At 38.1% G+C, this 12198-nt stretch overlaps 1 protein-coding gene across 8 annotated transcripts in view; it reads right to left on the bottom strand.

Moving 5' to 3' along the window:
• The window catches only part of ELF2 (E74 like ETS transcription factor 2), an 81062-nt gene that overhangs the window by 13223 nt on the left and 55641 nt on the right, over positions 1-12198 (bottom strand). For 2 of the 8 annotated variants that reach the window (XM_054563112.1, XM_054563119.1), the window contains exon 1: positions 8114-8590. The exons of 5 other annotated variants lie outside the window; for them this stretch is intronic. In XM_054563112.1, the coding sequence (XP_054419087.1) occupies positions 8114-8171 (58 nt within the window). In that variant the 5' untranslated portion in view covers positions 8172-8590. Of the gene's footprint in view, positions 1-5696; positions 6000-8113; positions 8591-12198 lie in introns of those variants that run through there. One more of the 8 variants, XM_054563127.1, reaches the window with a different exon arrangement.

Genomic DNA, 12198 nt, shown 5'->3' with positions numbered 1-12198 from the left:
TCTGCCGCTCATGATTTCTGGTACCCTGGACCAGTAATCTAATTTCCTGTAAGGCTGGATTTCCTCTGTCACAGAACAGTAGTATTCCTTAACTCGTTTAGTTGTGAGAATTAAGAGAGGAGACTCCCATAAAAAACACAGATAAGAATTCAAAAAGTGGTGATAATTTCTTATCACTCCTGTGAGATTATAAACTCTTCGATATCAGAGGGGCTACATTAATTCATCTTTGTATCTGTTATAGTTCATAACATAGACTTTTCATACAGTAGGCATGCAAGTGTGTCTTTTATGTATTGAAGAACCCACTGACCTTATAGAAAAATAGGCAACTCAAGCACAAACGTATTACCTCAATGAAATATTAATTTCACGTCCTGACTTAATATTGAATGTTTTACTTGGTCAAAGGTCCTGAAACATGAATATTTCAGTTTCTAATTAGATTTTCCTCAACATGTCCTCTGAAACTAGTAGGAAGTATTTATACAAATTCTATGAAGTCATATTACAAGTTCACAAGTTCTACACACTAAAGATATGAATCTTTTAAAACTGTTTCCAGGAAACTTTTAATTGAAAAATATTTCACTTAGCCTCAAAATTCCCCAAATGCTAAAGGCTCAGCCTCAAACACCACTCATTTGGAGAGCATTTATTTAAAAAAAAAAAAAAAAAAAAATCCAGTGACTGTTTTACCACCTGTTGCACATCATCCACACTCTCAACCAAGGTACTGGGTCTCTCCAGTTGCTCTTTCCATTTATGGAAATCTGCTCAAAGCTAAACGGTTCCAGAGAGGCAGCCAAACCTCTAAGTAAATCTATCTTTAGGTGACCCTGCTTACTCTTATCTGCAGCTTCACTGAAGCAAAGGATTCAATCAGTGCTTCCAGCTCAACTTTAAGAAACTTAGTATTAGTAAGTATAAAATATATTACAATTCTCAAGTTTTTCGAGTACCTCCCTATAATACTCACATACACCAAAGAACCCTGGTAAGCAAATTCTCAGGTTTTTAAAATTTATACTAGGAATTTCATTCTTTCTAAAGTACGCTTGTGTTGCAATTTAGCTGTTGTCTTAGGTGCTATTAATAAACCGTCCTGGGTAAACTAATTCCTTATGTAATTGTATTAAGAAAAAACCTAAAAACTATCGCATTAAAATCACAGTTTCAAACATTTAATACAGCAAGAGAATTTTACCAGATCTCTAAATTATAAACAAAATGAAATTTACCGAGAAGTTATATATTATGCTGCCCTGAGTTCTTACACAGCCTGAGGTACATTTCCAAAACCATAATTTCACATTAGTTACGTGAGTGGAAGTTATTTTCTAGCTCATTATTTCTGACCTCAACATATTATATTATTTCCCAGAAATATTTCATACAGACTAAAACAAATACATACAAATTTAAGAAGACATTTTACTTATTTATACTTTAAATTTAGAATGAGGATACAGAAAATGCATAAATTTTCTATGACATACCAATCAGAAGATCTAATACTCTATGCACAGTCAACAAACAGTTGGCTGTGCATTTACCACAAGCCAGACCCTATGCTACAAACCTGAGATACACGTGTGACTAGACTGCTGGCCTCATGAAGCTTATACTAATAGTTCAGAAAATGTCCAAACATTAATGGAAGTAAAATATTTCAAAACTAAATTAAAATGCAAAATTAATTTAGAGTTACTCTGTAAGCTAACAGCCTATTAAAAAGAGTGCTGATTTCTTTCTTTTTTTGATGCTTATTGGTTTGCGTCATTTTTATTTACTGAAATAACTGTAAGCACATCTTTAAAAAATGAACACCTAAGAACTCACACTTGGATTAGTTTACAATAATGTCCCATGATAGCTTCCAAGAATATTTCACCCATTTTATAAAAGTGAGCACTATCTCTTTTTACTCTTCTTTTATTGACTAAGTCAACAAGTCATTTTTGGTAACAAATTTAAAAAATATTTCTCCTCTTCAAGTTTCTGGAATTTTTAAAAACTTTTTAACACTAGTTTGTTCTGATCAATAACTCAAACACAGATTTAACAAAATTTTGCACAACTCTTAAGGATAAACATGAATTTAACAATGCTGTACAATCGAAGAAAGCATTTTATTTTATAAGCAAAGACAGAAAGTTCCTTTTTTCCTACTTAAAACCTGATTTACTGGTGTCTTTCTAGACCTGTGTATGAAAAATACGGGAGGAAATAATAAGCCACTCATTCTAAAAAAAGAAACAATAACCTGAAAAGTAATCTGACAGGTATTTTCTGGTTAACACTAGTAGTTGACGTTGCTAGTTAATACTCCTTGGACAAATAAATGTATCAAATAAATTTCAAAGTTATTTTATTTTTAATCATAGTGCCATTAAATTTGCTTATGCCTTCCTTTACTATTGTAAGAGTCTGCTTGCTCCATTTCTAGCTTTCTAATCAACTGGTGTTTGTATGGTAGACTATTCCAGACACACTCAACAGCTGTTACTAAATACCAAACTTGGTAATTAAGTCTGACAAGAGACATACCTCTCAGCTTTGCAGAAGAGAATGCTGGCAATGGATCTAGCTCATAACAATGTTCTTAAAGTCAAAAATAAAAAATAATACCAACTTAATTTAAGAGCAATGGGAAAAAATCAGGAAACACTTCATTAAATGAGTGGTATTCCCCTCCAAGTAAGACCATAACCTAACATTACAAGGTCATCACTAAACTACCACACCTGACTTACCACCGCTTATCCTCTAATACCCCAAGGCTATAACGTAACAGGCAAGTGAAGAACACAAATGAGTACAATGAAAAGAGGGAACAGGGAAAGATCTGGGACACCCCACCTTTACTTGTTCCCCTTTGACTTTCTATAATCAATACAGTTGTGGTATCAGGTTTAAAGCGGGAAAAGAATAAAATTATTTTCTAAAGCAGAGTTGTCTGTTAAAAATATAACATGAACTACGTAATTTTAAAGTTTCCAGTAGCCACATTAAAAAAAGCAAGAGGTAAAATTAATACTTTTTACTTAACCCAGTATATCCAAGATATTGTCATTTCAACATGTAATTGACATAAAGTTTTCCACTGCTTCAGCTTTTACATTTAAGTTAATTAAAACTTTTACAAATTAAAAATTTAGTTTCTCAGCCACATTTCATGTACTCAATAGGTCATGTGGCGGCCACAGTACTGAAAAGTGTTGACTAGATAAAACTGTATTTCAGTTATTCTCAAACTTTTTTGGTAAAAGGACCTCTTCACCCCCAAATTACTGAGGATAGCAGAGATTTTGTTTGTATAGGCCTATGTATATTTATCCTATTTGAGAATAAATCTAAGAAAACTTTAAAATGTGTATGAACTCATTTAATAAACCCAATACTTGTAAATGCAAGTAATATTTTTTATTCAAAATAACCTTCATAAAATAAAAAAATAGTGAGTAGTTTTTAGTTTCGCAAATCTCTTAAATACATGGTAACTAACAGTTGGACTCTCCTGTTTGCTTAACTCAATCTGTTGTAATAGCCTCCATAAAACTCCTCTGAATACTTGTCAAAGTGAAATGGAAAATAATGTGTTAATAGTCTCATGAAAACAATTTTGACTTCAAAGACTCCCAGAATCCCCAGATCAGAAATTTTAGTTTTTTAGAAGAGTAGCTGCAATTTTTTATCAGATATAATTAATAAACACCCAAATTCTATCCTCATGTTTCTTAGGTTTTAGCATCTAAACATAAACATCAATGTGTAAGTGAAGAATTAAGATTCCATTTCCATAAGCAAAATAGTATTTTGTCCACTTACACTAAAAGATTTTTTTAAAGTTTTTCATAAATATTTCGTTACATCCTTTTGAACATTTAACCTATAGAAAATACAAGGAGTTTAAATAATTGTCAAGAACATTCTCATGCCTGCCCCTCTCCAACCAACCAAATTTGTTTCTGAAGGAAACTTTTTTATGTTGAATTATCCATATTGACTACCCTGATGTTACTCTTTAACTCAGTTTTTATATGAATTTTAGTACTAATGCTGCAATGAATTCTAAAGAGTAATTTCTTAACCACATTTTCAAGAAAATTTTTTTCAAAAGGTATTGTCATTCTTTCAGTTTTATTTAAACATGTTTCGTCTTTTCACATCCTGCTAAACTTTTTCCAAATTGGTGATCTTTTCAAGATTGGTATTAGATATTCCAATATATAGTAAATTAGAAATAAGATTTTCATGTTCAAATTCCATGATGAACTTTGACAAACGAGACAACTTTTGTTTTGTCAGTGAAACACTAAGGCTAAATTTCCAAAAAAAATTTCCCCTTTCACTGAATAACTGTCTTAAAGTAGAACAAAGCTTCTGGTGACCCTATTTCTCCATTCTCATGTTCTCAAAAAAATGTGAAGAAAAAGAAAGGAAAGTCTAGGAAAGCAAGTTTGAGAATAAGAAGAGAGAGTACTTTAAACTGAAAATCATCCAGGAAATCCAGACCATACAGACACAATATCTTTGCATAAACATTATTAAAATAACATTTGTTTTCTTCCCTACAGACATCCATTTTTCCTATAATACCCTATATATATATACATATACACTAGAAATAAGCCTAAATAGTTAAAAGAATTTATCACAGCCATATTCAAGTTCCAATTTAGCACAAAGATAAAAGAAACCTCAGACATATTCATGTACATGGTGTAATGTAAAGAAATCCAAGAAAAAGAGAAGCCTTCACCTTCCATTAAATATTTGTGAGCTACTTATAATTTTAGAACTTTAAAGGTTATTAGAGTTCACCTAATCAATCCTAATGAAGCCGTAATGAAATGAAGTCACTAGTACAGAGATAGTTAAGTGACAGCTAGATGGAGGCCCTCATCTACTGATTACAGAGTTAAGCTCTTTGTCATATATCTTGTTGCCAGTGAAAGTTCTATAAAGTATGTCAAGTCTTCACCACAAATATATTTTGTATGCTGAGTGACATTTTTTACTTTATTTTTGAATTATTGATTTGAGAGACAGACAGACATCACTTTGCTGTTACACCCATTTATGCACTAATTGGTTGTTTCTTGTTTTTGCCCTGACCTGGGATCAAACCTGCAGTCTTGGTGTTATCAGGATGATGCTCTAATCAACTGAGCTGGCCAGCCAAAGCTAAAAGTGATTTTTAATAACACTAAGCTTATTTATTTCATTTTGTAGTCAAACTCCTCTAAAAGTATAAATGTTTATAACTAAAGCTGAAATTGATAGCTAAAGTTGATATTTAAGCCTCTAAAGGGGAAAAACAAAAGCAAAACATATCCTCTAGTACCTTAACAAACAACAATAGTAGTGGTAATACCAAGTGCTTTATTACTTGCTTAGAAAAGTTATGCTAACAATAGTCTACTTAAAAGCTTATCTCCTCCATATGTTTTCCTTATTAACAGTCATTCTACACTAATCATCAATCCATTATAAACCACTGTATATTGACATTTACAGGTTTACATATAATACAGATTTTCATCTGTGTCTTCAATTAGACTGTAAAATCTTTGAGGAGGAATTATAGGTAACACCCGATGAACTCCCTCAAGGGAATTAAAAAGGTATCACTGTGTCCATTTTATAAATACAAACATTACAATCTACTCCCACGGTCACTGGAAACTCACAGCAATAAAAATTTAGATCCATGGTTCTTCATTTTCTGGGCCACCTTTCCTCCTCAACTTTAACTCACTGAAGCCTTGGATAAATCAGCAAACCTATATCAAGTTTCCTTCTAAAATAGGGCTTGTAAAGGAGCTTCAAATTACATGAACATGATTGAGGAAATAATTTGAAAACAATTGTATGTAAAACATATTCTTTAGAAGACATTAAAATCATGAAGCAAACTTCGACTATCAGGTCTGTATATACTAAAGAAATGCAGTAGGGCTAGAAGTCGGCATTTAACTTAAAAAAAGAAAGAACCTTACCAAATGGAGATAAAAATTTTGTATTTTCAAACTGTAGACTGACATGTATCCACTCCATGCAAAATGTCTACAGGACACATTCAGTTTCATCAATAACTCCAAAAGCTTATGATACCTTCCATCAGCTAAGTTAAGCCTTCTACAATATTTTTCAAAATTCAAACTGCAAGGGTTATTCTAAGGTTCTCTTGGTATGTTCAAAACCACTGGAAACATTTCTTGACATGTACATGTTTACCACTCCCAGAAATATCACTGATCCAATCAATCATATAAAGTCAAAACATTCCATCCTTTAATTCATATTGTGTTATTTGTGGACTGAGCATACACAAAAAAACAAGTTTTCCTTGTACTCTCTTACTAATACTTAACTAATACTTAAGTTCTTCCTCTGATCAGACAACAACTATCGAATGGGTTTTAATCATTGCTAAGTAAACTGACTTTTCTTTGGGACCTTTGAAACGTTTAGTATTACATTTTATAGAATAAAGATTGGTCACTCACTATGGGTTACATAATACACATGATTATAGTATCCTAGACTCTGTTTCAACTTAAAGTTCTGTTAAATTCAGAGACACACGTGTTCATGATTCCCCCCAACCAAAAAGAATCACAGTTTCACCAACCAAACTTAATTTAACGTTCCCTACCTAAAAACAAAGGATGGAAAACAGAGAGCAAGGTCTTTTAGAGCATTACTCTTTGATGAATATTTCCCATCTTCCAATTCCCATCGATGGCGATTTGAAACAGAACCGGGGAAAGGAACATGTATGTTTATTATTCCAGTAAGTAAATAGGATGCAAGCACTGTTGCATCGATTCCGGACCCTGGCTGTGCTGTCTATTAAGTAAAGCTGCTTTTTCTATGTAACTTAAGTCCGTGCCCTTCCGCTGCAGCAGTGGCGCTGCACATCCCCCACCCCCGCGGCCACTTCCGTGTTTACACTCCTCTTCCCTCCAATTCCATGCGTACATTGTCAGCTTCACTCCCGCCCAATCTTCATTGGCCCAGCGCGAGCCCACAGTCCCGCCCCCAGAAATCAACGTTCTCATTTGGAACGTCTCAGCGAGCAGATTGGAACCAGAGGCCTGTCAATCCCAGTTGTTCTGTCCTCTCCGAGGCGCTTCCGCTATGGTGGGAGGTTTGGGGGGGAGGGGAAAAGGGGGCAATTCCGAGCTGAGGCTTCTCTGGGGCCAAGACTCCCTCCCGCCGCCCTACTCCTTCACGTTCACCCACTGTTTACAAAAATAAACCTTCTCTGGCGCCCCAACGCTCCAGGTCAGAAGTACACAAGATATTCCGTGTCCTTCCCATTCTCCCCCACTAAAAAAAAAAAAAAAAAAAGCAACCCACGAGGGAAGGGGCATAAACCTACTTCTTTACAGCCACCCATTAAATGAGGAAAGAGAGGAGGGCCGCCAAAAGAAACGGCATCTCGGGCGACTCCACATTAAGCGACCCTTTCCAGAACCGTTACTCCTGAGATTACACAAGGTGGGGATGCCAGGGAGGGTCACAGCTTTTTTTTTTGGCGGGTAGCGGTCTACCGGACAAGGCCCGGCGCTGCCTCGTCCATGCGGAAGTCGTGGGTCTGAGGACCGAGCTATAGAAGAACGGGGCGGGGGCGGCGAGCGTTCACCGGCGGAGCCCTCCGCCCCCGACCGCGGGCAGTAGCGGCCTCTCCGGCCAGACAGCGTGGCAGGCGCAGCCCACAGACAACAGCCTCACTCACTTCCTGGTTCCTCGGCAACTGGGGTGAAGCGCACAACTCGTCCGCCCCCGAGTCCCCAACTTAACTGCGGCTCGGCTCCCCGGCACCCGCTGCCAGCGCTCCGCCCGACAGCTGCCGCCGCTGCCCGCCGAACCCACCCTAAAGCGACGGCGCCGGATTCGAGGCAGGTTACTCTCCAAGGTGATCACTTCCTGATTCGTCGCCTCCATTACTTCATTCACTACCCCCCTTTCCCCCGGCCGCCCCAGTGACTGAGGTGCACACTGTACCCCCGGCACTGACCGCCACAGGGGAGTCACCCGCCTTCTGTGCACCCCTCTCCTGCTGCACGGATGCACAGGAGAAAAGTTCCCCTGTCCTTACCAGCCCGGATGAGCAGATCCAGCTGGTTCGTGGGTCCCTCATGCAGAGACGTCGCCATGTTTATCCCGGGGCTGGAGCTGCTGCTTCACATTGACTTACACCGTGAGCAGCGGCGGCAGGGGAGGAGGCGGAACCCACGGCCGGAGACACGCCGTGCGGCCGACACACACTCACGCACTCGCACACTCTCAGACGCCCAGATCCTTGCGCGTCCTCCGACAGGAAGCCGAGGCCGGCCCGCCTCCCGCCGCCGGGCTGAGAAACCCCACCACCTAACGGCAGGGGCGGCGGCGGCGGCGGCGGCGGCCGCCTCGGCTGGCAACGCGATCCTTCCGCCCCGCGCCCAGACAGGAAGTCCCGGACGCTCGCCCGAGAGCGGCCCGGCCCGCGACCAGGGGGACACCTGAGGCTGGAAGTCGCCCCGAGACCCGCGGGCAGCACAGGGCCCCTCGGCAGGAAGAGGCACATTTCACGCTCTGCGGAGGAGAAGTCTGCAATTGTCCCCACTCTGGAAAAGAGCCATGAGTCAAATTTTCTTCCTGGAGGAGAGCGAATACCTAGTCTCGCAGCTGTAAATAAAGGTGGCTGTTTAACTTGTTTTGGCCGTTTCAAAGCTTAGGCAGCACGTAACCCACTCACTTGAAAGGGTTGCCCTTTAACACAGGCATACCAACCAAAAAAGTCATACCCACAAAATATTCTAAAAACTGTACTTGGAAAGTAAGGCGCTTCCAGTACTTTCAGAGACCGACTGCGTCCTTGTCCCTCTGTTACAGGCACACCAAACAGGCATGTAGTAGTCAACAACAACATGCCAACCTCTGGGAGATTTGATTATCCTTCCCCAACTTACTCGTCACGAAATTCAAGCACCCTTCATTTCTAATTTGGTTCATTTGGGAACAAATAAACGTATTCATTTATAACATCATCTACTTTTAAAAACCTTTTTTCATAGAAACATTACCACCAATAAAGTTCATATTAAAATACAACAGAAGAGGGAGGAGATAAATTGTCATTTGGTGGCTATAAATTTGTTAACACAAGAAATCAAATTAACAAAATGACTCAGATGAGGCTTCATTAAACCAAAAAAGAGAGAAAAAAATGCTTCCCCGATTTAAGAATTTCATAATATAAAAAAATGTTTGAAACAAAACTTGCCCTAAAGTTGTTCCTACACGAAATTTACACTTACAGTGCCTCCTACACAGTAAGTGCTCAATAAGTGCTGAATAAACACAAAAAAAGATTTGGCACTTAAAATTTAGATCAGGCATAATTTTTACGATCTGAAGTGAATGAACTGTGTTGATAATCTAGAGAAAGAAAAACTTTCCAGTGGTAATATTACTGCAATATCATTTTACAAATATTTGCCCAACATGTCAGTACAACTTAAGACTTTTTTTTAATTTCTTCTAAATGTTCATTTGCTCTTTGTCCTTTCCATTGGCCCTACACCATGATCCCCATCCTCCCAAAAAAGAACCCATGTGCCATTTCCAAAATACAACTCCCCTTAAACCAAATAAGGATCTTTCTTGCATTAGGTAAACTTCCCACCCATTGGACAAAAGGAACTACATAACTGGTAACTTGTATTGTTTTTGTCTAGTCAGTTTAAAATATGGATCATCTATTGATAGGCAGCATCTTAACCAGGTTCCAGATGAAAAGGTACACAAAGCAGTAATGGCTAGCTTGAGGCAGATAATTGAAATTGTAGCAAATCTGGCTCCAATCAATCAGTTTTTCATGTATTGTATTTAGAATGGGGAAGAGTAATGTAAGCCAAAGGTTTATTTCTTCCTGGATGTGACAAGTAAGCTTGGTTCAAAAAGGAGCACTCTCCTCAATGTGGGAGTCAACTTGAAGCCTGATACCTAACTTCTACTTTACTCTTTGCTTCCTGATCTGTATCTTAAGAAGTGAATTGTGTGTGTGTGTGTGTGTGTGTGTGTATTTACTTGCTATACATCTTAATTATGTGTATCCATGTCAACCTTATATTTTAAGTTCTAAGAAAACAGAAGCTATACCTAGTCCTCCATAATACTTGTTATTATATACATACATATGTACTATATATGCATGTGTGTGTTAATGACAGAAATTAATTTAAAAAACCTGATTCCTATGTATTCTAAATGCTCTTGTAAAAACACAATTTCCTGGACTTTACTGCAATTCTGCCACACTATTATTGTAAATGGAATTCTGCCTAGCTATTCTAACTAGGCTTTCAAAAACCACTAATACTTTTTAGAAACCAATAATACTAGGAATAGCAAGTAAGGACAGGCTGCTGCTAGAAACAGGAACTGATACAAACTTTCAGGAAAGCAATGTAAGTAATGTGGCATTACATATCAAAAGTGTGAAAGAGGTTCATATATTCTGCCCTAGTAATTTCATTTCCAGGGCCTCGTCTGAGGAAATAATCAAGACAGTCAATGGATTGTTCTATTAAAGACATGTTTAAAGAATTTATCAACATAGCAAAATATTAAAAATGTAAATATGGCAGGATTTAATATGTATTTTTCCATACACTGTGACTTGAACCATGAAGTATATATGAATATACTCGTATGTATAATATATGTGTGTATATACACACATCACATACAAACATCTGCATTTCTCTAAAGTCTTCAAGATTAAGCAGGTATTAATAAGCAGAATAAAAAAATTGGGTAAGAAAAGGCAGGTTAACATGGTAGACACTAGAGAGCAAATTCATATTCTGCTAATAACATCACATAAGGGCATCCTCTGAATCAATGTCACTGCTGTGCTCTAGCAGGAAAAAAAAAAAGTAAGAAATAGCTAACTCTTATTTCTCTTCACTCTTCTCACTTATTCCTCTCTCCCTTATTATGAATTAGCTATTACTACTGTGCTCATTTTATAGATGAGGTCCCTTGCCTGAGGTCTGAGTTAATGGGAGGCAGGGCCAGGATTTGAACCCAAGCACTTCTGACTCTTAATCTCAAACACTCCCCAACCACCAAAGTAACAAGGCCTGTTTATCTGCTATGACACATTTTGTACCTATGGATTTTCTCATCTGAAAATTCTTTTTATAATCCTCCCTTCAAGAGGTGGAGCCTAATTCCCCTTCTCCCTTTGAGTTGGACTTAACAGCTGGACTTAGTCGCTCACTACCAACAAATAGGAGAAGGCTGATTTGATGGGGTGTGACTTCAGAAATTCTCCGCATTATCTCTGCCTCTTGAGTGACTCTCCAGAAGGAAACCCACTGCCATGCTATAAGTACACTCAAGTAACTCTGTGGAGAAGCCCATCCAGTCAAGGAACAGTGGCATCCTACAAACAGTCAGGTGACAGAGCTATCTGGGAGACAGAACCTCCAGCCCTAATCAAGCCTTCAGATGGCTGCAGCTTTTTGAAAGACCCTGAGCTGGAACAGTGCAGGTAGGCCACTCTCCAAACCTCAACCTCAAAAACTACAATATAATAAATGTGTGTTGGTTTAAGCTGCTAAATTTGGGGTAATTTGTTAATCAGCAAAGGAGAAATAATACAGAAGGAAGGAGCAGTTTAAACTCCCAACTGGTGACATTTCCCAGCTTAAAGAACAGGGTAAATTTTGTAAATGACCTCTAATTTTGAACTACTGAGTCCTGAGCAGTACTCTCCATTTCTTAATTCTCTATAGTCTAGGCATCAACTCTTTCATCCTCCAATCTCTCTATTTTGAAAACAAGTCTTCACACTGGCTAGTGTGGCTCAGTGGATTGAGTGCCAACCTGCGAACCAAAGAGTCGCCGATTCGGTTCCCAGTCAGGGTACATGCCTGGGTTGTGGGTCAGGTCCCCAGGAGGGGGCACCCAAAAGGCAATCACACATTGTGTTTCTCTCCCTCTCTTTCCTCTTCCCTTCCCCTCTCTAAAAATAACTAAAATCTTTAAAAAGAAAAAGAAAACAAGTCTTAATAATATAATCATTATCATCAAAGTCTACTGAAACAAAAAATAATTAGAGATCCTTGGCTATTCAAATGATTTTATGGTCCTGTAGTAACCAAGGTGAAAAAAATTGGGGGGAGATATATA

This window comes from Pteronotus mesoamericanus, unplaced genomic scaffold (genome assembly GCF_021234165.1).
Source record: "Pteronotus mesoamericanus isolate MK-2021 breed Mesoamerican mustached bat unplaced genomic scaffold, CSHL_Meso_final contig_163, whole genome shotgun sequence".
NCBI classification, from domain to species: Eukaryota; Metazoa; Chordata; class Mammalia; order Chiroptera; family Mormoopidae; genus Pteronotus; species Pteronotus mesoamericanus.
This window is presented reverse-complemented; position numbering and strand designations above follow the sequence as displayed.